Source organism: Oncorhynchus keta, chromosome 6, assembly GCF_023373465.1.
Source record: "Oncorhynchus keta strain PuntledgeMale-10-30-2019 chromosome 6, Oket_V2, whole genome shotgun sequence".
Taxonomy (NCBI): domain Eukaryota; kingdom Metazoa; phylum Chordata; class Actinopteri; order Salmoniformes; family Salmonidae; genus Oncorhynchus; species Oncorhynchus keta.
The window spans coordinates 35,193,111-35,218,818 of NC_068426.1; the positions used below are offsets into that span (position 1 = coordinate 35,193,111).

General features: G+C 45.0%; 1 protein-coding gene across 1 annotated transcript; it reads right to left on the bottom strand.

Moving 5' to 3' along the window:
- Window positions 1-438: 438 nt before the first annotated feature.
- npy8ar (neuropeptide Y receptor Y8a) lies at window positions 439-22,762 on the bottom strand. Its single transcript, XM_035772586.2, has 6 exons — window positions 22,613-22,762; window positions 3,434-4,042; window positions 3,055-3,296; window positions 2,819-2,965; window positions 2,072-2,288; window positions 439-1,825 (listed from the first exon to the last, which is right to left on the bottom strand). The coding sequence occupies exons 2-6, from the start codon at window positions 3,740-3,742 to the stop codon at window positions 1,610-1,612; spliced, it is 1,131 nt and encodes a 376-aa protein (XP_035628479.1). The 5' UTR covers window positions 3,743-4,042; window positions 22,613-22,762; the 3' UTR covers window positions 439-1,609.
- Window positions 22,763-25,708: the final 2,946 nt, after the last annotated feature.

Consider the following 25,708-nt stretch of genomic DNA (forward strand, 5'->3'; position numbering starts at 1 on the left):
GGCCAGGATTGTTTCTGGACCGGCCAAAGCTAACACATTAGCATGTAGCAGAAGTTACATGTTTACACATGATTGGCTCTCGTGAAGCAGGAAACTGCCTGATGTTAAGATCCTAACAGGCCTCAATGTCTGGAGCAGGAGCCAATGAGAAGGGCTGAGGTGATTATATCCTGAACACACACACACACACACACACACACACACACACACACACACACACACACACACACACACACACACACACACACACACACACACACACACACACACACACACACACACACACACCAAAGCTGATACTAATTTTATACATGAGCGATATGGTTGGATCCTTAAAATCAGAGCTAACAAAAACAATAACAATAACACTCCATATATAAAATTACAGATGCACAACATCAAGCTGGAGCTTTGGCACTTTCACCACAAATGGAAAAAAGAAGTGGAATTTTGTTTTACTTTTAGACAAAAATATAAAAATCATGATATATATTTTTTTACATCCATTTCCACTGTTCTGTATAATCATAAATTATTGATGAAGATCTACAGTAGGCCAGCCAGCCAATCAGCCAGTCGGCCACCCAGACAGATAGACAGTAGACCAGCCAGACAGTCAGTAGACCAGACAGCCAGACAGTAGACCAGCCAGACAGTCAGTAGACCAGACAGCCAGACAGTAGACCAGCCAGACAGTCAGTAGACCAGACAGCCAGTCCGGTCAGCCAGCTGTGTGTATGTATGATCTGTCTGCAATGCGTAAGCAACATCAGGGACTCTCTCTCTCTCCTCCCCTCTCTCCGTCTCTTTCATCAGCATGTCTCAGACTGATCTCTCTGATTACTGAACAGCTCACAGGGAGACAGCGACTGAGAGGGAGGGCTGTCAGTGTCAACAGGGTTATTCTGATGTTAGACAGACAGCTGCCATATCAGCTCAAGGCAGCCCTGAGTTCGGAATTGTCTGACTGACTGACTGACCGTCTGTCCATCCATCTGACTGGCGTGACAGCAGCTTAACACCCCAGGATGATGTCAAACTCTGGTGACGACAATTCTTCTGGGAACAAACTGACTTAGTTCAGAAATACCCCGTCACCATGGAAACAGAGCCCACACGTCCCTGGGTCTGTCACTCTGTCGCAGTCTCTCCAGCTGTATGCTACCTAGCGTAGCTGCAAGTGTGCTCTCTGTCCACGAGCTGCTCCGTTGATTAGCTGTATGGATCTGTTCGTTCATTTTTATTTTAGCTAAGTGCATTCATCAGTCCTGTATAGTCTGCTCGGCCTGCAATGCTTTATAGGAATTCAGAAATTGACTGAACCTCATGGAAACTGTGGCCAACTAGATCTGTCTGTCCTGTCTGTCCAGCTTATTTCCACTCTGTCTCTCTTTAGCATCAGCCGCTAGCTCTGTCCATTAGCGTTAGCTGCTCTATGCTAGCTCTGTCCATTAGCCTTTGCTGCTCTATGCCAGCTCTGTTCATTTGAGGGTTTGTCTGTTTGCTGCTTACTTGATATGAACTGTATCCTTGTTGTTTACACCCTGTCTGACAGCTGTAGACGCTACACTACTCATCCATTAGCATTAGCCACTCTGTTGGCTAGACATTAGCTGCGCATGCTAACACTGGGCTCGGCCCGTGGAGGCAGCGCGGTGCTGATTGACCCTGCCCGGTTCAGCGTTGACATCTTGGTTATCCCCTCGCTGCCGACGGTAGAGAGTGGGAAATTCTCATAGCTCTCTGGCGCCCCCAAGCCACAGTGGCAGCGCTGCAGCTGAACCTTCAACTCCTTTTGAAAGTTACTGTTCAGGAAGCCATACACCTGTGTGTGTGTGTGTGTGTGTGTGTGTGTGTGTGTGTGTGTGTGTGTGTGTGTGTGTGTGTGTGTGTGTGTGTGTGCAGAAAAGGCGTTATTATTATTATTATTATTATATAATGTACAACACCAGCACATGTTTGTAATGACATTTCCATTTCCAAAATTTGTATCAATACAGTTGAGTTGAATAAAAATGAAGTTAATTTAATTTCAATTCAGTGAAGTTCAATTCTAGTCCAGTCCACTCACCACAGGGTTGACACAGGTGGAGGCCATTGCAGTGAGGTGGCAGGCAGAGAACAAAGCATCGTGCTGGCAGGCAGGCAGCACCTGGTGGTGCCAGTCGAATATCGTGTTGAACACGTTGAGCGGCAGCCAGCAGAGGGCGAAGGCAGCTACGATGGCCGCCAGCATAGCATTGATCCTCTGGGCTCCTCGGGCATTCCGGATCCGCTCCACCATGTCCCTGGATGGGAGAAACAAAGGAATGGACTTGGGGGGGCCACAGGAACGGACTAGATGGATGGGATTTATACCACACTATACCAGGTACTCCACACTATACCAGGTACTCCACACTATACCAGGTACTCCACACTATACCAGGTACTCCACACTATACCAGGTACTCCACACTATATCAGGTACTCATGAACTTCATTAACATTTACTCATCAACTGTTCACTGTCTATCCTCTTTGATAATCATTGGACTACTACTGCACTCTTTCATTTATTTAATTCTCCCATTCACCATTGGTAATTAATTGACTACCATTCATTGAATCCTGTCCTGATGTATTACCTGCGTCTGAGTAAGCTCATTCGTCTTCAACTTTTCTTCACAATGACTCCATTGACTATGAACGACTCATTAATTTGCCAATTCTTTGACTGTCCTGTGTGTGTGTGTGTGTGTCTGCTTGCGTGTGTGCGTGCATGTGTGTGTGTGTGTGTGCCTGCTTGCGTGTGTGCGTGCGTGCATGTGTGGGTCACCTGCGTCGACGTAGGCGTAGGAAAATGCGGAGGTAGCAGAGCAGCACCAATAGCAGGGGGACGCAGTACTGGAACAGCAGCAGGAAGGTGGTGTAGGCCAGACGGTGTCTATCTGTCGGCCATTTCTCCATACAGATCACATGGTCTCTGAGGAGAGAGAGAGAGAGAGAGAGAGAGGAAGAGAGAGAGAGAGTCCTACATCTGGCATGCACAATCAAACACACACACACACTAACCTGAAGGGGTTGGCGGGCAGTGTGAGGTTCTGGAAGGGATCGTCAGTCAGAATGTTGTAGGATAGGAAGGGGAGGGATATTAAGCAGGCGACCAACCAGGTGAGACCTACGGCCAGATAGGAGTGGCCTGCTGCTGGGGACCAGCCAGTAGGGTGCAGGATCAACTGATGGCGCTCCAACGCAATCAACACCAGGGAGAATATAGACACCGTCACTGACACACACTGTACAAACGGAGTGACCTGAGAGGGAAGAGAGGAGATATATGAGGGAGAAGAGAGGGAGCGGGAGGAGAAAAAAAAGACAGATTACAGACACACACAAACAAACACGGAACGGTTAACCAATAAACATACAGGCGCAGGAACTCTGTTCTCACCTTGCAGAGTGCCTCCCCCAATACCCAGCGGTCCATCAGAGTGTAGATGACAGTGACTGGCAGACACACCACACACATCAGGATGTCCGAGCAGGACAGGTTGGCGATCAGAATGTTGGTGACGTTACGCAACTCCTTCTGCCGCCCAATGATGAACACCAGGCCCATGTTGCCTAGTAACCCCACCGCGATCACCGTGCTGTAGGCCACAATAAGGAATGTGGCCCCGCACACCGAGGGCGGGCACTGGCCTGACTCGGACCAATCAGTGGTCTCCCAGATGCCAGGGGAGCTGCTGTTATTGGTCATGGTGGAAGAAGGGCTTTGGAGGCTGTTAGAGGGTGCTTACTGAACTGAGGGGGTAGAGACTGGGAGTTGATGGGGGGCTCGAGTTCAAGGCAGTGTAGAGGGGTACAGGGTGGTGGGGTAGACAGGCAGTTATAGTCTTTCTATACCCTTCTCAGTTGGCCACAGCTGGTTGGTCGTCATGTTGCTAGAGTCGCCGTGATTGGCTGTCCGAGTCTGCTAATCACTTTGATTGGCTGAGCCCACTCCCTCGGTCTGCTGGAGACACTGTGACTGGTTTGGCTCAGGATCAGCTCAAAGTCTCTATATGTAAAACAGGGAAGACAATAGAAGATAATCTCAGTCTATTTACTGTGTAAGAGTAGAGAATAATCTACAAATAAAAAAACTAAAGGCAGGGGATGGAGGAAAAGAGAATATAGCATTCGAAAAGATCATAAGAAGGAGAATGTAGAGAAGATGAGAGAACATGTGAAAAGAGAACAGGAGATGAGACGAGAAGAGAGGAGAGGACAAGAGGATGATGAAAAAGGAAATGAGAAAAAGGAAAAGAGAGTTTAGATGAAGACAGGGAAGATATGAGAAGGGTTGAGATTCGAAAAAAATAAGTTGAAAAAAGTTGAACAGAAAAAGAGAGAAGAGGGGGATAACTAATAAGAAATGAAGAAGAAAATAAGAGGGAGGAAAGGCTTTCATTGTCCACTATATATAAAAATGTCCACTTAATATGCATAAAATCTCTAGCCAGTGTTGAAGAGCTCAGGGATAGATATTAAAGCAGGAGAAAGTAGAGGGGAGACTATAATTATGTCGGTCTATGACAATTACTACAGATTCTCTCTCACTGTCTCCCTTTTCCTCTCTCATTCTCTCATCTTTATTTCTTTGTCTCCCTCTTTGTCTGTCTCCCTCACACCCACACCACTGTAACCATCTTATCATCTCTCTTTCCTCAGAACATCTTTCATGTCTTTTGTTTCTTTCTTTTTTCCCCAGCAGGTTGCACACGCACTCACACACACACACACACACACACACACACACACACGCACACACACGCACACACACACGGACACTCACGCAAGCAAACACAAAGCTAAATGCTGAACAGCAACAGTAAGTTCTGGCTCATTTGCGTGAAAGAGAGAATGCAGCTCAGATGAGGCATGTAGTCATGCAATCATACATACACTACCCATTAGGACAGGAAACAAGCACACACACACAGGAGAGGAGAGATGTGGGCAACTATAGCTAGACTGGGAACACACTCAGATGCAAAAATGAACAGACACACACACTGCCCTCAGGTTAATGGTGTTAGTTACTGGCTCCTCTGATGAGATTAAACATTAGAGACAAATGGCTTAATATGACCCTAAAATAAGTGTGTGTGTGTGTGCATACATGCACGCCCGTGTGTCTCCTTCGATTAGTCTAGACAGTTGTAGTAGATACATGCAAGAGTATAGCTATGGCTCGTCAACATAAACATAGAGTAGGCTGTAGAACAGAGATAAACTAGTAGAATGTTCCCTGATCTGAAATCCCTGGCCTCTCTAAAAATACCAATGCGCTCCCAGACACATTTAATAAACACACGCATGCATGCTCGGATGCACACAAACACACATGCATATAAAACACACACGCGCGCAAGTATGAACATTCACAAATATGCACGTGCACACACGCGCTGTACGTAAGCAACCACAGTGAGCGTTTCTCCCCTCTACTTTATCTGGTTCATGCTTTACGCTCTCCCTCAGGCCAGCGGTGTCCTGGTTTGAGAAAGCTGTTTAATTAAACCTACTTTGAAAAGACAATACATCATGTTTATGACACCGCCTCATTAACTCAGACACTTACCGCTAACACTAATCAGGAAAAACAACGTTAATATCTCTCTGCTGTTTTGCTAGCTACTCTCTACTGGTTCTTTTTACTGTGCTGTGAATATTTTGCTCGCAAATGACCAGTCGCTTTCATCAAGAATTAACACTCCCCCGCCTCTTCCCTCACTCCCTCCCTCCTGTCGTCCACTGTCTCTTTTACCACCAATTCCTTTTTTCTGTCTCTCTAACTCCCTCCTGCTTCTCTCTCTCTCTCTCTCTCTCTCTCTCTCTCTCTCTCTCCTCTCTCTTCCTAACCTCTCTCTCTCTCCCTTTCTCTTTCTCTTTCTCTCTCTCTCTGCTCTCTCTCTCTCTGCTCTCTCTTCCTCCCCTCTCTCTCTCTCTCTCTCTCTCTCTCTCTCTCTCTCTCTCTCTCTCCCCATTCTATTTCTGTCTGACAATATTGTTCAGTCATTAAAGCAGCAGGTAGGGGTTGATGAGCAGCATACGGCTGGTTTATTATAGAAGGTAGAAAACAAACCAGTGATTTCAATCGGATTTGTCTGTCTGAAGAACACGTCTCAGTCTCTCCAAGCGTCTTTCTTAATGTGTGTGCAAGACAAGAGTCTTGAGTCACTCAGTGGAAACAATTTATCCAGCGGAAGACAATAATCAAGCAAATATCCAACATCCCCCAGAACTCCCTGCTTGGATAAAACAACGAACTCTGTCACACAGACACACACACTAGCGTTTGTGTCTCCATAGGTGTTCTAGTGGAATAGGACATGGAGGCCTCTATTTAAACAAACCTATCTCAGTAGGTAATTCTAATCGCAGGCGGTAGTGTCACGTTCTGACCTTAGTTCTTTTGTTATGTCTTTGTTTTAGTATGGTCAGGGCGTGAGTTGGGTGGGTTGTCTATGTTAGTTTTTCTATGATTTGCTATTTCTGTGTTTGGCCTGGTATGGTTCTCAATCAGAGGCAGCTGTCAATCGTTGTCCCTGATTGAGAACCATATTTAGGGATCCTGTTTTCTATTGTGTTTTGTGGGTGATTATTTTCTGTCTCTGTGTATGTCACCAAACAGGACTGTTTAGTTTCGTATCATTCTCGTTGTTATTTTTGTTTTACTGTTCTGAGTTGAATAAAAATCGTCATGAACATGTACCACGCTTCGCTTTGGTCCGATCCGTGCTACTCCTCGTCAGAGGAAGAGGACGAGCGTAACAGGTAGCACTATACAGTGGGGAGAACAAGTATTTGATCACTGCCGATTTTGCAGGTTTTCCTACTTACAAAGCATGTAGAGGTCTGTAATTTTATCATAGGTACACTTCAGCTGTGAGAGACGGAATCTAAAACAAAAATACAGAAAATCACATTATGATTTTTAAGTCATTCATTTACATTTCATTGCATGACATAAGTATTTGAACATCAGAAAAGCAGAACTTAATATTTGGTACAGAAGCCTTTGTTTGCAATTACAGAGATCATACGTTTCCTGTAGTTCTTGACCAGGTTTGCACACACTGTAGCAGGGATTTTGGCCCACTCCTTCATACAGACCTTCTCCAGATCCTTCAGGTTTTGGGGCTGTCGCTGGGCAATGCGGACTTTCAGCTCCCTCCAAAGATTATCTATTGGGTTCAGGTCTGGAGACTGGCTAGGCCACTCCAGGACCTTGAGATGCTTCTTACGGAGCCACTCCTTAGTTGCCCTGGCTGTGTGTTTCGGGTCGTTGTCATGCTGGAAGACCCAGCCATGACCCATCTTCAATGCTCTTACTGAGGGAAGGAGGTTGTTGGCCAAGATCTCGTGATACATGGCCCCATCCATCCTCCCCTCAATACGGTGCAGTCCTCCTGTCCCCTTTGCAGAAAAGCATCCCCCAAAGAATGATGTTTCCACCTCCATGCTTCACGGTTGGGATGGTGTTCTTGGGGTTGTACTCATCCTTCTTCTTCCTCCAAACACGGCAAGTGGAGTTTAGACCAAAAAGCTCTATTATTGTCTCATCAGACCACATGACCTTCTCTCATGGATTTGAATCCATGACGGCATTGTCACGCCCTGGTCGTAGTATTTTGTGTTTTTCTTCATGTATTTGGTCAGGCCAGGGTGTGACATGGGTTTTTGTATGTGGTGTGTAGATAGTGGGATTGTAGATTAGTGGGGTGTTCTAGGTTAGTCTATGGCTGTCTGAAGTGGTTCTCAATCAGAGGCAGGTGTTTATCGTTGTCTCTGATTGGGAACCATATTTAGGCAGCCATATTCTTTGGTTGGATTGTGGGTGATTGTCTTGATGTCCTTAGTCTGTGTTAGTTTGCACCAGTTAAGGCTGTTTCGGTTTTCACTACGTTTATTGTTTTGTAGAGTTTGTGTTTTGGATTCGTGTTACGTTTGTTTTATTAAACATGGATCGCAATATACACGCTGCAGTTTGGTCCGACTCTCCTTCACCATTAGAAAACAGTGACAGGCGTAGTGTGTTACTAATGTTTTTCTTTGAGACTGTGGTCCCAGCTCTCTTCAGGTCATTGACCAGGTCCTGCCGTGTAGTTCTGGGCTGATCCCTCACCTTCCTCATGATCATTGATGCCCCACGAGGTGAGATCTTGCATGGAGCCCCAGACCGAGGGTGATGGATCGTCATCTTGAACTTCTTCCATTTTCTAATAATTGCGCCAACAGTTGTTGCCTTCTCACCAAGCTGCTTGCCTATAGTCCTGTAGCCCATCCCAGCAATGTGCAGGTCTACAATTTTATCCCCGATGTCCTTACACAGCTCTCTGGTCTTGGCCATTTTGGAGAGGTTGGAGTCTGTTTGAGTGTGTGGACAGGTGTCTTTTATACAGGTAATGAGTTCAAACAGGTGCAGTTAATACAGGTAATGAGTGGAGAACAGGAGGGCATCTTAAAGAAACTAACAGGTCCGTGAGAGCCGGAATTCTAACTGGTTGGTAGGTGATCAAATACTTATGTCATGCAATAAAATGCAAATGAATTACTTAAAAATCATACAATGTGATTTTCTGGATTTTTGTTTTAGATTCCGTCTCTCACAGTTGAAGTATACCTATGATAACAATTACAGACCTCTACATGCTTTGTAAGTGGGAAAACCTGCAAAATCGGCAGTGTATCAAATACTTGTTCTCCCCACTATAGGTTCAGGAGTGTGTCAGAAATATTTGAGAAAGTGGCGAAATGGTGAAATATGTGTTGTGACTTTGTGGTATTTTATGTATTGCCTTGGAATCAACTCCAATTCCAATGTTAGTGCGTTATAGTTAGGTAAATTGCTTACAAAATAAAATAACAAAATGTAGACTATCTATGCTAAATATGTTCACTTGAACCCATTTGCAGTCCACATTGTTCTAATTAATTGCATGTCTTCAATAGCATTCACACTGATATAGAGGCTAGGCCTACTGTACATTAAATTATATCTGAGCATGGACATGCCAAACATTGTCAATAAGCTAGATTAAATTCATTATTGATAAGGCATAAAAAAAAGAATAAATAATTCTCAATCAAATTCTAATCAACACAACTTGTTTTAAATAGGCTATGCAACACTTACAGGCATCATCATTTCTCCCCGTGGGCATATAATATTACCTTTTTTATGCATATCCAAAATGTTCACAGTAGCTGGACAAAGATCCAATATAAAAAGAGAATGTCCACTCACCGTTATACTGCTCCCAAATAGGCCTGTGTTTTATGAACATAATCACAACCATTTTACAGATCAGATCGCATTCACACACCTCCAGAAGTTGCATTGCAAGTGTGCCACGGACGTTGTCACCATAAAACCAGGAAGGTGAATCCTAATGGGTTTGGTTGTAATAACATGAAACGAAAAACAAGCAGTTTTTTTTTAAATAAATGTCAAATGTAATGTTAAAAAAGACACACATTACTGTTGAACCAGCCTTTGTTATAATAGGCCTAATAACATACTGACCAGACCGGAAACGTGGTGTGTGCGAGCGTCGCAAAATAATTTTAGAAATCCATGTTATTCAATTATTGCACCCACACTGCTTGTGTGCGCCAACGAGAGTCTGCTTTCCAAGGGCTGAAATAGAAGTCATTTCTATTTCTGACGCAGATCACGCTGCAAGTCCTGCCTCTCCCATCTCCTCATTGGTTTAATAGAAATAGGCACTCACGTGCCATCTCCTCATTGGTTATACCCACGTGGGTGATTGAAAGACGAACTTTGTTGCCGGTTGCGGTGGTAACACAATGAAAGTTTAGATGGATCACCATATATGTTCAAGAAGATGAAAAAACCTGGAAGGAGGAGAGATGACCAGAAACGATTCGGTTGGCCGTTTTATGTGTGGATTAATTGTCGGAGGAGAGATGACTAGAAACGATTCGGTTGGCCGTTTTATGTGTGGATTAATTGTCGGAGGAGAGATGACTAGAAACGATTCGGTTGGCCGTTTTATGTGTGGATTAATTGTCGGAGGAGAGATGACTAGAAACGATTCGGTTGGCCGTTTTATGTGTGGATTAATTGTCGGAGGAGAGATGACTAGAAACGTTTCGGTTGGCCGTTTTATGTGTGGATTAATTGTCGGAGGAGAGATGACTAGAAACGATTCGGTTGGCCGTTTTATGTGTGGATTAATTGTCGGAGGAGAGATGACTAGAAACGATTCGGTTGGCCGTTTTATGTGTGGATTAATTGTCGGAGGAGAGATGACTAGAAACGATTCGGTTGGCCGTTTTATGTGTGGATTAATTGTCGGAGGAGAGATGACTAGAAACGTTTCGGTTGGCCGTTTTATGTGTGGATTAATTGTCGGAGGAGAGATGACTAGAAACGATTCGGTTGGCCGTTTTATGTGTGGATTAATTGTCGGAGGAGAGATGACTAGAAACGATTCGGTTGGCCGTTTTATGTGTGGATTAATTGTCGGAGTAGAGGACCTTGTGCATTTCAGGTAAAATAACAACTCAATGTTTATATCCCAGGACAAATTAACTAGCAAGTGCAAGCTAGCTGGCTAAATTGCCATACATGTTTAATGCTGTTCCCCAAATGAATGTCATTGGTTCAGAGTTTGTTTTGATATTTTGACCTGCGTGTCGTGATCGTGTTTGGTGTGGGGGGGGCAAAATAGATTTGTGCAGGTGCTCTATCAGCCGGTTTGGGTTCCGTGTTACAGATAACTTCTAAATACGAGGTTCACCGGTAGAATACTGACTCACCTCCCCTCTTTTCTCCTTCCATCTCCTCTCATAACCCCTATATTAACCCCTATTCTCTTCTCTCCTAACCCCTCTTCTCTTACATTTTAGTCACTGGGCGAAAACAGTCCATTACAGGGGATATCTTTACATGACATGTTTTTTATATTCTAAAGAATACAGACCATTTCCAAAGCATATTTTGAGTTTTGTGGATATGCACCATATCCTGAAAAAATCTCAAACCAGATATGTCCTTTAAACATATATGATATTGGGATTACTCCGAATATCACACATGGACATTTCCTACAGCTGGATATGGACTCATTCAATATTCTGTGTCATGACTGTACTGTGAGGATCCGAATGGGTCAGATCAATTTGCTGGTGGATGGGATTATTTAAGATACTATTTTAAGTGGTAGGATTTCAGATGTTTTCGGAAGATGGGCAGGGACTCTGTTGTCCTAGCTTCAGGTGGAAGCTGGTTCCACCATTGGGGTGCCAGAACAGAGAAGAGCTTGGACTGGCGTGAGCAGAATCTGTGGTTGGGAGGGCCAAGAGAAGTGCTCGGATTGGGGTGTTGGGTTTGAGCATAGCCTGAAGGTTGGGATGGGGCTATGATCCTCTTCCTAACCCTCCTCTCCTAACCCCATTTCCTCTCCTAACCCCTCCCCTTTTCTTTCCCACTACATCCCTAATGACTTGAGTATCTCACAGCAGGCTGCCTCAGGGCTGGATTAATGCAGGGGTTTACCGGTGTTGAAGCCACTGGGCCCAGGCCTGTGGGGGGCCTGTCATTCCAAATAGTGTCCACCTGCCAAAAGGTGTCTCCCCATGCCTCACAATGGGATTCAATGAGTTCTAGCTTCTGTTGCTAGGGCTGTTGCTAGAACTTGCAAAAATCTGACCGGTCTACGTAATGAGCCATTTTACCTAGCGGTCATGGAGGACAGAGGACGCGGGCAGTTCTAGTTCTATTTCCCCTCATCAGCGCTCGCTCTGTCTGCACAAAATTATTAGCTCAGAATTGCTCCCCAAGGACAGTGCTTTTGACGGCGACTAACTGTTACCTGCTACCAACTGCTTCGGAGGACCGAGAAAACTGGAAAGAGAACACTCTTTCTTTACCATATAAATGGTCTTTATATAAGAAAATATTGTTAAATAGGAAGAAATAATTTAAGCTGTTTTCAGATTGACATTGCTAGCTAATGTACTTATTTAGCTCAGCCTGCCTAGTTAGCTAGCTAGACAGACAGTGTTATTTAGCTCATGTTAGCTAGCTAACTAACTGTTATTGTAGCTTTCTGTTTGTATGTGACTTGCACCTCAATGATTTTCTTTTATCTTTCCAACCAGGCGAAGTACTATGAAGACACCCCTGATCTCGACAACAGATATTCACATTTCAGGGTAACGTTAAGCAGTTAACTTCTATTAGATAACCGGAAGGATTTAGCTATGTACAACCATTTTTCAACAACCATTTTCCATCTAGCTAGTTGGTCATCTACATGTTGCTCGCTATACATGCAGTTAGTTATATGTCTGTCATATTGTGGTATCGAGCTATAAGTTAAACCTGATCAATCAAGTGGATAGGTGGAAGCAATTATGATAATTCCAACTGCCCTTAACTAGGTCTCTTAGCTAGACTACACAAACAGAGAGGGGGGGTGAGATAGGATGAGAGAGAGAGTGGGAGATGGAGAGAGAAACAAAGAGAGAAAGACAGCAGTGCAAATGTACTTATAATAATAATAATAATAATATATGCCATTTAGCAGACGCTTTTATCCAAAGCGACTTACAGTCATGTGTGCATACATTCTACGTATGGGTGGTCCCGGGGATCGAACCCACTACCCTGGCGTTACAAGCGCCATGCTCTACCAACTGAGCTACAGGACTTCAATATTTCAACTCTTCTCTACCAATTTGTTAGGCAATCACATGTACCTACAGGGGAAGGATGGCCATCCACACAGGAGGTTGATTTTCACTAAGGACTAGAAGGAGGCTGTGCTGACCGAAATGCATGCTTGCCATTTTGGAGTGAAGCGCATGATTGGCAAAATAAACCTACGCTTCTTCTGTTGTGGGATTGTCAAGGATGTGGACAGCTGGGCAAGTGAAATAACAATCACATTCTATTATATCTGAATGTATTATGATTTCAATGACTGTCATAATCAAAGAACACACAATGTTTAAATGTGTCACTTTGTGCTTAAAAAGGTCAGTACCCTGTCTAGCCTACCAGAAGTTTGAGAGGGTGAAGACTGTGGCCCTGGAGTTGAAGCCCATCAGTTGTTTCACCATGGCACATGATCGGTAAATGGAACAATTCACATTTTGCCCTGATAAGTTGTTTTGTAATGGTTGCTTAAGTTGAACACAGGAGATGTCAATACTATAGAATGGGTGTGTGTCAGTATCCTTACTGGGGCCATGTATCGTGAGATTTTAAGTGAAAACCTCCTTCCATGAGCAAGGGCATTGAAGATGAAACGTGGCTGGGTCTTTCAGCATGACAATGATCCCAAACACACCGCCCGGGCAATGAAGGAGTGGCTTCGTAAGAAGCATTTCAAGATCCTGGGGTGGCCTAGCCAGTCTCCAGATCTCAGCCCCATAGAAAATCTTTGGAGGGAGTTGAAAGTCCGTTTTGCCCAGCAACAGCCCCAAAACATCACTGCTCTAGAGGAGATCTGCATGGAGGAATGGGCCAAAATACCAGCAACAGTGTGTGAAAAACCTTGTGAAGACTTACAGAAAACGTTTGACCTCTGTCATTGCCAACAAAGGGTATATAACAAAGTATTGAGAAACTTTTGTTATTGACCAAATACTTATTTTCCACCATAATTCACAAATAAATTCATTAAAAATCCTACAATGTGATTTTCTGGATTTTTTTCCCCCTCATTTTGTCTGTCATAGTTGAAGTGTACCTATGATGAAAATTACAGGCCTCTCTCATCTTTTTAAGTGGGAGAACTTGCACAATTGGTGGCTGACTAAATACTTTTTTGCCCCACTGTATGTATATATATATACACACACACACAATAATACTATCAGTCTTTGAATTCAAGACCAGATTGATCTCAGTTTGTCAGCGTCAAAGGAGCAACCCATTTCGGTAATTTCTGTAGTATTAAAAAAAGATTCAGCTTCTATCATGTAAATTAAGTACAAATGCATTTTTAAAGGCCAATTCTTCTCCGGGCCCTGCTAACAAATGTTCCCCATGGGTGGATATCCTAAAATTGCCTCTGCTCAACTCGACTCAACTTTTTCTTCAACAATACATTCATCACACATCATGCACCTTGTTGCCGGGAGGTTGGCAGCCTAACAGTACAGTTGAAGATTGCCAGTAGAGCATTCCCTCCCTGAATTAAAGCCTTAGCTCCCATCACATGTTGCTTCATTCACAGTGTACTCATCTATATGACAAAATGAGATACAAGCGCTTTGCATTTCAAGAGAAAGATCTTGTTCTCCTCTCACTGTTTTCTACAAGGACGAGTCTCAAGAGAATCTCATATATATGGTGTATTACACAAACACACACACACACACACACACACACACACACACACACACACACACACACACAGCTGTGTTTTCAGAAAATGGCAGGACTTTTTGGAGTGTACCTTTCTTTCTTTTTACAATAAAAAAAAATCATATTTGACCTAACCATAAACCTTAATCTAACCCCAAAAAACTCTAACCCTAACCCCAAAATCCTAAACCTAACTCTTAAGTTTAAAATAGCATTTTAACAAATTCAGGACCTAAAAAAAGTTCAAAAATGTTATTGATTACAGACCTTTTCAGGACATTAAGGTGAAATGTTAGGACATTGGGCTCCTGATAATGTAGGAAAACAAGTGCAAATACACACACACACACACACACACACACACACACACACACACACACACACACACACACACACACACACACACACAGAGAGACACGCAGACACACACTACAGTCTGATGACAACCATCAGGAGTCCTAAATGGTTTATTATTCATATCAACTCATAAAGTTACAGCTCCCAGACTAGAATCTAATATCAATTGGCTTCGGTTGATAATTAACTGAGAACATCACGGTGAGTTCTGAACAACAGTAAAGGAACAGCATGACATTAGTTATGATCTGACACATACAGAGGCTTTGGCTTAGACTGAAATGCAGTCCCAAATGACACGCCATTCCACATGCAGTATAGTGCTTTCCACTTGAGCCTTATTCCCCATAGAGTGCACTGCTTTTTTACTATATACGATATCGACCAGGCAGGTCCTACAGGTCCTAGTTTTGTCGCACCTGGACTACTGCCCAGTTGTGTGGTCATGTGCAGCAAAAAAAGGAAATAGGAAAGATGCAGTTGGTCCAGAACAGAGCAGCACATATTGCACTTAGATGTACACGGAGGGCGAAGGTCAATGACATGCATGTCAATCTCTCCTGGCTCACAGTTGTTGAGAGATTGATTGCAATCACTATTGGTCTTTGTGCGAGTTATTGATGTGTTGAAGGTACTGAACTATCTGTTCAAGCAGTTGGCACACAGTTCAGACACTCATCGGTACCACACAAGACATGCAGCCAGAGGTCTCTTCACAGACCCCAGGTCCAGAACAGAGGCTGGGAAACACACAGTATTAAATAGAGCCAAGACTACATGGAGGTCTCTTCCACCCCAGGTAAATCAAGCTAGCAATAGAACAAGATGAAAAAAAGCTGATAAAAGAACACCTTATGGCACAACAGGGACTGTGAAGACACAACAATTTTTATATATTTTCTACTGTATTTTGTACTGCAATATGTATTGTATTATCTATATTATGTATTTTATTTGTTCAGTTTTTTGGGCCTTCCTCTGACACAGTTAGGTCCTGGATGGCAGGAAGCTTGGCCTTCAGCGATATACTGGGCTGTACGCACTACCCTCTGTAGTGACTTACGGTCAAATGTCGAGCAGTTGCCATTCCAGGCGGTGATGCAACCGGTCAGGATGCTCTTGATGTTGCAGCTGTAGAACTTTTTGAGGATCTAGGGACCCATGCCAAATGGGTCCAGAGAGGGGGAAAAGGCATTGTCGTGCCCTCTTCACAACTTTCTTGGTGTGTTTGGACCATGATAGTTTGAGGACACCAAGGAACTTGAAACTCTCGTCCCGCTCCACTACAGCCCCGTCGATGTGAATGTGGCCGTGCACGGCCCTCCTTTTCCTGTAGTTCACGGTCTTCTCCTTTGTCTTGCTCACGTTGTGGGAGAGGTTGTTTTTCTGGCACCACACAATGTGTGTGTGTGTGTGTGTGTGTGTGTGTGTGTGTGTGTGTGTGTGTGTGTGTGTGTGTGTGTGTGTGTGTGTGTGTGTGTGTGTGTGTCTGTGTGTAGCCAGGTCACACCAGAACCAAGTCCCCAGGATGTCGAGAGGTGTCTTCAATACAGGCCACTAGGGGCAACAGTGAGCGCTATTACTATCAAGTAGGCTTGCAGCTTGCAAGGGTGTTGTGGATGGGAGTAAACCAAGCTCTGAGGATTGTGGGTTCAATCCCAGTGCTAGGCACTAGTTTTTATTTGTTTGGTTTTAACCCTATCCCAAACCTTAACCCTTACCTTAACTAGTCAGAATTAATGCCTAACCTTAACTGTCAAGTTGATTCTGTTTTAACCCTATCCCAAACATTAACCATGAACTTAAAGGGGCATTTTTAAATTTCATATTCATCATCTCCAGCACCAACCCAACATCAACAATTGGGGAAGTTGCACGTTTCTATGTTTTGGTGGCTCTGTTCATCCTCAGCCAGCAGAATCAACAGTCTCTCGAGGAGCAAGCACTGGAGGAGCAGCACCAACAAAACCGCAGACTGGCAGTGGAGGTAGCCCAGTTGAAGGTTGGGAGGGCTCAGGAGTCTGACCCGAATCCGTTCCTGGTTCAGTTAAGGGAGGAAGGTGGAGTCGTGGAGTCGTATTTGTGCACCTTCGAGAGGACGGCACAGAGGGAAGGATGGCCCAAGCCCAAGTGGGCCAGCCTGTTGGCACCCTACCTCTCTGGGAAGGCCCAGAAGGCCTACTTTGATTTGAATGTTGACCAGGCCGCGAATTGTGAGGGACTCAAACGGGAGATTCTGAGCCGTTATGGGTTCAATCTCGCACGCCGTGCACAACTGGTTCACGACTGGGCCTTTGACCCGACCCTTTCCCCCCGTGCTCAGATGAGCGACCTGGTACGCCTGACCATGGGCTGGCTACTGATGGAAGTACCAACCCTCCCGATGCTTGACAAGCTCGTCCTGGATAAATACTTTCGGGCCCTGCCATACGAGATGAAGAAGACTGTGAACATGCAGAACCCCTAGAGCCCGGAGGAATTGCTGACCGCGGTGGAAATTCACCAGAACACCCAGGACCTGCTGAGAGGGGCCCGAGCGGAGAGAGGCGACGCAGCGAGGGGGAAGAACAACACCAAGAGCCGCAAGCGGCTGAAGGGGGCCCGGACGGAACCAGCTGAGGCTGTGAAGCGGGAGGGTGACCCAAACTGACGACGTCGGCGGCTGCTGGACCCAGATCAGAGACGCTGCTATGAGTGCGGTGAGCCGGGACACCTCACGTGGAGCTGTCCTGGCTGGGAGGAGGCCATGTCCTGGTGTCAATGGCATTGACACCAGCACTCTGCTGGACTCCGGCAGCATGGTGACCCTGGCCCACCCACAGTGGCTCACACGAGAGGGGAAGGAGGAACTGGGGGACGAGGAGGTGACAGTGTCCTGTGTACACGAGGACATGAAGAGGTACCCAACGGTGCCAGTGAGGATAACCACCCCAAGGGGGGAGTGCCAGATGCGCGTGTGAGCTGTTCCTAACCTACCCATGTCCATTCTCCTCGGTCAAGACTGCCCTCTCTTCCAGGCGCTGTGGAGGAGGGACCTGGGGAGGCACGCAAGGGAGGTAGGAAGAAAAGGAAAAAGGACGTTGGCCTGTGCAACTCAACCCACTGGGCTTGAGTCGGACCAGGAGGCTAGCTCCGACAAGCGAGCCACAGTGTGAGGAAGACCTCAGGCTCCCCTTTATGGAGATGGAGGACCTAGATGGACCTCCCAACATGGGAATCCTCACGGGTCAGTTCGGGACTGCCCAGTTATAAGACCCCAATCTCCAGAACGCTAGGGGCCAGGTGATTGCGGTGGATGGCGTACTGTATCTTGGGGTTGGCGCTACCCCCACTTCGCCATCAAGCAGAATTTATTGGGGGAAGACCTCAGCCCGACCCAACGACAAGAGCTCAGAGAGTTGGTCCAGCGGAATACGGACGTGTTCTCTGAGGTGCCGGTGTGCACGGATCTCGTGGAACATCATATCCACACACGTCCGGGGAAAAAAGTGCACAAATGCTAGAAATGGGGGTACTGGAGGAGTCACACAGTGAGTGGTCTAGCCCCATAGTGCTGGTTCCGCAAGCGGATGGAACCATCCGCTTCTGTAATGACTTATGGGGCCTGAATGAGGTCAGTAAGTTCAATGCCTACCCCATGCTCCGGGTGAACGAACTGATCGACCGCTTGGGGATGACGAGATACATCAGCACCTTGGACCTGACGAAGGGGTACGGCAAGGTGCCACTGGCAGTGGCCTCCCGGGAGAAGAATGCCTTCTCCACCCAGGGGGGGCTATACCACTACCAGGTTCTGCCTTTCGGGCTCCACGGGGCACCAGCGACCTTTCAGCGACTCATGGACCGTGTCCTGCGGCCACACAGTGAGTACGCAGCTGCTTATCTGGATGACATAATTGTGCACAGTGACAGTTGGGAGTCACATCTTTGTAGGTTGCAGGCCGTGGTTGATGCACTAAGGGATGCAGGCCTGACCGCGAACCCCCACAAGTGCAAGCTGGGCTACACCGAGGTGGAGTACCTGGAATATCAGATCGGGAGGGAAAATGTGAAAAAAATGTGTTGCCATTAGGGGATGCCCGGTCCCCTGAAACAAGAGGCAGGTGAAGTCATTCCTGGGGTTAGCAGGGTACTACAGGTAGATTTGTAACCAAATTTGCCGCAATAGCTTCTCCACTCACAGACTTAACGAAGGCAGGACTACACTAGACGGTCCGATGGACAGAGGACACAGAGGCGGAGTTCCAGGCCCTGAAGGATGCACTCGATTCGCATCCGGTACTCGTCACTTTCCGAAAATACCTCCTGGTCCAGTCAGACGCGTCTGACACAGGGGTAGGGGCCGTTTTGTCCAAAGAGGAGGAAGGTGAGGAGCACCCAATCATGTATGTCAGCAGGAATCTCCTCCTGAGGGAGAAGAAACACTGGATTGTCAAGAAGCAGTGCCTTGCCGTGAAGAGAGCACTGGACACCCTCAAGTATTACCTCCTTGGGAGGAAGTTCACCCTGATCACTGACCATGCCCCTCTTGTGTGGATGGCAAGAGGTAAGGACACGAATGACCGTGTCACCCACCAGCGATTCTCTTTTTCTGTAATCCACAGGTCGGGGGACAAGCGCGGCAATGCAGATGCCCTCTCCAGGAGGGATGCAAACCTAGCCCTGAGCATGCCTCCCTCCCAGTCAAGGCTTGGGGGGGGGGGGTATCCCAGGAGGTCTACCCTGGGGGAGGGTAATAGAGGGGAGGTACGTGAGGTGACGTTGGCTCACTCTGCTGGGAATACGGGAGCTGGGCACCCCGACACGGACAGCTCCAGGTGGAGGTATTTAGCGGAAAGTGCCAACCAGCCATGGAGGCCAAATAAAAGGAGCACTGTGGCACACCGTGAGAGAGAACGGGGAGAGACCGACACAAAGCAAAAGTAGAGGAGAAGGACCGGCCAAACCTAAGTGATTTTCTTTGTTTTTTTTCTGTCCTAGTAAAGTTGTTTTGCGGACTAAAACCTCCCTGTCTCTGTATCAATCTCTGCATGCTCAACCCAACACCCCACGGTTTACCACAACACATACCAACAAACAGGTGTGAATATTCTACAGTGGTCCCTGCAGTGTACCCTCAAACCGGTGTGATTAGAATGCTTATTTAGAACATACAGTTTCGATTGAGGCAACAGTCGGCATTTGAGCTAGCCATACTGTTCTTTTTGGGGGGATGCAATGTTCAGACATTCACAGAAGTAGCAACGGCATACACAATCATCCAAACCGGAATATGTAGGCTACATTAGTCCTAGCACTAACTGAGGGGAGATTGACGTAACACAAGCCATCATTTTTAGATAACTCTCTGCTGTCAGAAACCACAATATAAATGAGCTAATAGCAATTACTGTTTATAATTCAACACAATACAGGTAACCTTGACATTGATCAAAATAATTTAGTAAAATACTTTCTAGAAAATAAAAGTAATTCGACGATGGCAAGTTTGTGCGCGCCGCCATGATTGTTTTTTTGTATCAACCAAAAGATAATAAGAGGAGACAAGATGAGTTTGGTCTGTTTGCAGTGTGCATGTTGAAGGGGGTCTGTCGTCTACGATCATTCACGTCCCTTCATTCACTTCCGGGAAGTTTACTTGAGAGATGATTGAAACATTCCTTCACCTCATAATAATATCTTTGGAAAGAGCGACATTTACGTGACACCCAGAATGCATTCTATAATGTCAACAAACATGCCTCCACACATACCTGGCAAATAGTTTAACATTAGCTCATTATAATCAGTACAACCTTCAAAAAAGTATTTTACACAAATCACGTGTCCATTACAATCTAAGCAATAATCACAATGCATTACTTGTCACCAGTACTTGAAAACGTGAATAAAACTGTAAATAGCTACACACATACTCGGCCTTCGGGAAGTATTCAGACCCCTTGACTTATTCCACATTTTGTTAAGATTACAGCCTTACTCTAAAATGTTATACATTGTTTTTTTCCCCCCTCATCAAGCTACACACAATAAATAGCCCATAATTGCAAAGCAAAAACTGTTTTATAGAAGTGTTTGAAATGTAAATATATGTTTTTACTGAAATATCACATTTTCCATAAGTATTCAGACCCTTTACTCAGCACTTTGTTGAAGCACCTTTGACAGTGACAGCCTCGGGTCTTCTTGGGTATGACGCTACAAGCTTGGCACACCTGTCTCTGCAGATCCTCTCCAATTATGTCAGGTTAGATGGGGAGTGTTGCTGCACAGCTATTTTCAGGTCTCTCCAGAGATATTTGATCGGGTTCAAGTCCAGGCTCTGGCTGGTTCACTCAAGGACATTCAGAGACTTGTCCAGAAGCCACTCCCGCGTTGTCTTGGCTGTGTGCTTAGGGTCGTTGTCCTGTTGGAAGGTGAACCTTCGCCCTAGTCTGAGGTTCTGAGCGCTCTGGAGCAGGTTTTCATCAAGGATCTCTCTGTACTTGGCTTCGTTCATCTTTGCCTCGATCTTGACTAGTCTCCCAGTCCCTGCCTCTGAAAAACATCCTGACAGCATGATGCTGCCACCACCATGTTTAAGAATGATGGAGGGCCTAGGTTCTCCAGGGACCTTCAATGCCAGAAATGTTTTGACCAAGGCCCTTTCCCCAGATTTGTTTACCCTGGCACAAGTTTCCTGGTTCTCAAACCTTCCATTTAAGAATGATGGACAACTGGGGACCTTCAATGACCAGACATGGTTTGGTCTTTGCTGACACAATCCTGTCTGACATCACGGTCCTTCAAACCGCATGGTTTGGTTTTTGCTCTGACATGCACTGTCAACTGTGAGACCTTATATAGACAGTTCTGTGCCTTTCCAAATAATGTCCAATCAATTGAATTTACCATAGGTGGACTCCAATCAAGTTGTCGAAACATCTCAACAATGATCGATGGAAACAGGATACACCTGAGCTCAAATTCGAGTCTCATAGCAAAGGGTCTGAATACTTATGTAAATAAGGTATTTCTGTTTTATTTTTTTTACTTTTAACACATTTGCAAAAAACCTCTTTTCACTTTGTCATTATTGGGTATTGTGTGTAGATTGATGAGGAAAACAATGTATTAATCCATTTTAGAATAAGGCTGAAACGTGGAGGGGTCTGAATACTTTCCAAATTCACTTTATTGTGGTCTGAATCGATCACTAATGGCATAGCTGCACACACACACACACACACACACACACACACACACACACACACACACACACACACACACACACACACACACACACACACACAGTGATTCCCACTGCAGTAATGCCCTCCATATTCAGTGTCCTATTCTGCAGTGTTAGCTGCTGTGTTATTGTGTAAGACTTCATGGTGTATGTTTTTGGCCTGCTCTGGGAAATGTGATGTTTGCTTTACACTGTACTGTACAGGATATAAAACACTACCATGTATTTGACTGAAAATGGTCTGTCTTCAACACTGTACATGTTATAACACACACATGCACACACAGACAAAGAGTTACACGATGTCTGGTATTGATCCTTTCTCAGGAGTAGTCTGGGTAAACAGCACGCCTGGAACTCTCTCTCTCTCTTGATCTCTATACTTCATTAGCGTTTCAGTAAATCAGATCACTGTACTTGAGTGAGAACCATTCAGTGTCAGTATGGTTCCCTCCTGCTGAAACAGCTGTCTACCCGAAACCAAGTGATTGACAACATCTTTAAAAAAAACACAAGATTTCAAGAAGACAACAACTACACTCATAAATAAACGGTAGCATCGGAGAATACAAGGCGCATCAGAGCTGGACAACACAAATCTCGGTGAAGAATGAAACCAAATGTCTGAATGAGATTGAGAGGACGTTTACCTTGTGTCTATCTCCGAATGCTCAGCCAAGTCACCTGCTGTAGGCTACACGGACAGAACAGATGCGTTCTCTCTCTTGTGTGTGATATATCGGTGCTTCTCTGCTGCCGCCTCTGGGCTGTGCTGTGTGGAGGGACTCACTGCGCGTAAACGCGGCTTTATAACGAGAGGAGCATGGGGAGAAACAGGGGAGGGGAGAAACAGGGGAGGGGAGAGACAAGTAGGGGAGAGACAAGTAGGGGGCAGTCGGCAGCGAGTCTTATGATAAGAGAGAGAGAGAGAGAGAGAGAGAGAGAGAGAGAGAGAGAGAGAGAGAGTTAATAAGGTAACTTCTTGGGAAAAACGTGCATTTCTTCTAAGACATTTCAACAGATTATTAAATCAAGAGGAAGATAACTTTGCTGTGAATATGTCTAATAATCTCAAATTGCATATGAAGGCATGAGTCATCATATTTGTGCATATTCTTATTTTATCTAGAAGAGACTGTCAAACGTAGTTAATAGTCAGACACGTCTTATTTAGCCGATTGTCATTGGATAGTCTTAGAGAGGGACACACATAGGCCTAGACTAGGGGAAAATAAAGAGTTTAGCGGGGATGGACACAGCATGCTTTGTTCTATAGCTAGATGACTCCTGATATCTAAGTATTATTGTTGTCTTCATTTGTTGTTGTCAAGTACCAATGGTGTAAAGTAAGTAGTCTTTTGGGGTATCGGGATATTACTATTTATATTTTAGAAAATGTTTACATTTACTTCACTACATTCCTAATGAAAGTAATGTACTTTTTACTCCATAGAGTTTCCCTGACACGCAAAGTACTTGTTACATTTTGAATGCTTAGCAGGACAAGAAAAATTGTCCAATTCACGCACTTATCAAGAGAACATCCCTGGTCATCCCTACTGCCTCTGATCACTAAACACAAATGCTTTGTTTGTAAATTATTTTTGAGTGTTGGAGTGTGTCCCTCTCTATCCGTAAATTAAAACATCTAGAAAATGGTTTGCTTGCTTAATATAAGGTATTTCAAATGATCACACCCTGACCTGCTTCACCTGTCCTCGTTAATGTCTCCAATCCCTCCAGGTGTCGCTTGTTTTCCCCGGTGTATTTATCCCTGTGTTTCCTGTCTCTCTGTACCAGTGTATTTATCCCTGTGTTTCCTGTCTCTCTGTACCAGTGTATTTATCCCTGTGTTTCCTGTCTCTCTGTACCAGTGTATTTATCCCTGTGTTTCCTGTCTCTCTGTACCAGTGTATTTATCCCTGTGTTTCCCGTCTCTCTGTACCAGTGTATTTATCCCTGTGTTTCCTGTCTCTCTGTGCCAGTTCATCTTGTATGTTCAAGCCTACCAGCGGTTTGTCCTGCTTTGCCTTTTCTCCTTTTTCTAGTCATCCCGGTTTTGACCCTTGCCTGTTCTGGACTCTGTACCCGCCTGCCTGACCATTCTGCCTGCCCTGACCTCAAGCCTGCCTGCCACTCTGTACCTCCTGGACTCTGATCTGGTTAGATCAGATTGTGCATGTCCACAACCATTCTCTTGCCTATTCCCTTTGGATTTAATAAACATCTTAAACTCCAACCATCTGCCTCCTGTGTCTGCATTTGGTTCTAGTCTAGTGTCATGATAAAAATGATGAATACTTTTACTTTTAATGCTTATGTATATTTTAGTAGTTTACTTTTGATACCTAAGAATATTTAAAATCCAAATACTTTTAGAATTTTACTCAAGTAGTATTTTACTGGGGGATTTTTGCTTTTACTTGAGTCATTTTCTCTTAAGGTATCTTTACTTTTACTCAAGTTTGACAATTGGATACCTTTTCCACCTCTGTCTAGTAACTATCTTTTTGCTAACTAGGACCATCTACTTTAAGTGCTGCCTGTCTTCGCAGTAGCCTACTTGGTGTGTGAACTGCTTACTGCTCATAACTTGCAGATGATTGTTGACACATCAACCAGGATTAAAGGGCAGTGCAATTTGACTGTTGTGGTTTTGGTAATACTGTCTGTGTCAACGGCGGTCTCATCAAAACCAAGACCGTCGCTGAAACAAAGATGGTTCTGCTGAGCTATTTGTGGAAGGAAAGAGGAAGGCTTCATACCACTCACCCGTTTACCTAGTTATTTTCAGCTGATCTCATTTTGCTCATTTGTAGCTTTGGCAACTACTCCTCTCTACCTTCTATTCATCTGTATGCGCTGCTAGAGGCACTTTCTATCACTCTAAATTTCATGCTCTTGCCTCCACCATAGGAAACTCTTTTCCATCTGTGGAGACCTTCTCCCATTCCTCACTTCCCTCATCAAGTCATCCCTGGCCACTGGCTACGTCCCCTCTGACTTCAACAGGCAGAAATCTGATGTCCAAAACGACAGACCGGTAATTCCTTTAATCTTTTCTTCCAAAACACTTGAGCGTGATGTCTCCGACCAACTCTCTTGCTATCTCCCTCAGAACATTTTTCTTGTCCCTAGCCAGTCAGGCTTCAAGACAGGTCGCTCAGCTGAGCATGCTCTTCTCTGTGTCATGGAGCCTCTCCGTACTGCCAAAGCTGACACTCTCTCCTCTGTTCCCATCCTCCTAGATCAGGGATGGGGGCAACCGGCAGGCCACGGCCCCCCTTTTGAAGGCCCTCGGATGCATGAAAGTAAAAAGTCAGTTGGGGTCTCGACCTTCTGTTTCAAGTTACAGCAGTAGAATACACAAGGTGCAATTTCAAAATGTGGCTGTGCATCAGCAGTTTTCTCTGGTTATGTCAGTCACTAATAGTCACTCAATTAGCCCATCAGCTAAATGTTTTTAGATAGGTAAATTAGTCTAGCTGCCAACTATCTAAACTTAGTAATCATGGTCGAATTACCGGCTGGGGGGTCCCCATTGATTTTGTTAGTTAGTCTCACTCAGATATCATATTAATTTAAAACGGCAAACATTTCTCTTCACCTTATGGTCAAATGTGTAGAATTGCATGGAATTCGCTGTAAAACAGATGCATTGCAATGACTTCAGATTTTTGTTGTGGTCCTCACCGCCATCAAAGTTGCCCGTCCCTGTCCTAGATCTGTCCACTGCCTTTGACACC

Bases quoted from the DNA above. Each gene is read 5' to 3' on its own strand.
- npy8ar (XM_035772586.2), bottom strand. From the start codon at position 3,742: ATGACCAATAACAGCAGCTCCCCTGGCATCTGGGAGACCACTGATTGG. The intron at 2,966-3,054 runs GTTAGTGTGTGT...CTCTCTCCTCAG, and splicing joins CTGCCCGCCAACCCCTTCAG to AGACCATGTGATCTGTATGG. The intron at 2,289-2,818 runs GTGACCCACACA...TCTCCCATCCAG, and splicing joins CTACGCCTACGTCGACGCAG to GGACATGGTGGAGCGGATCC.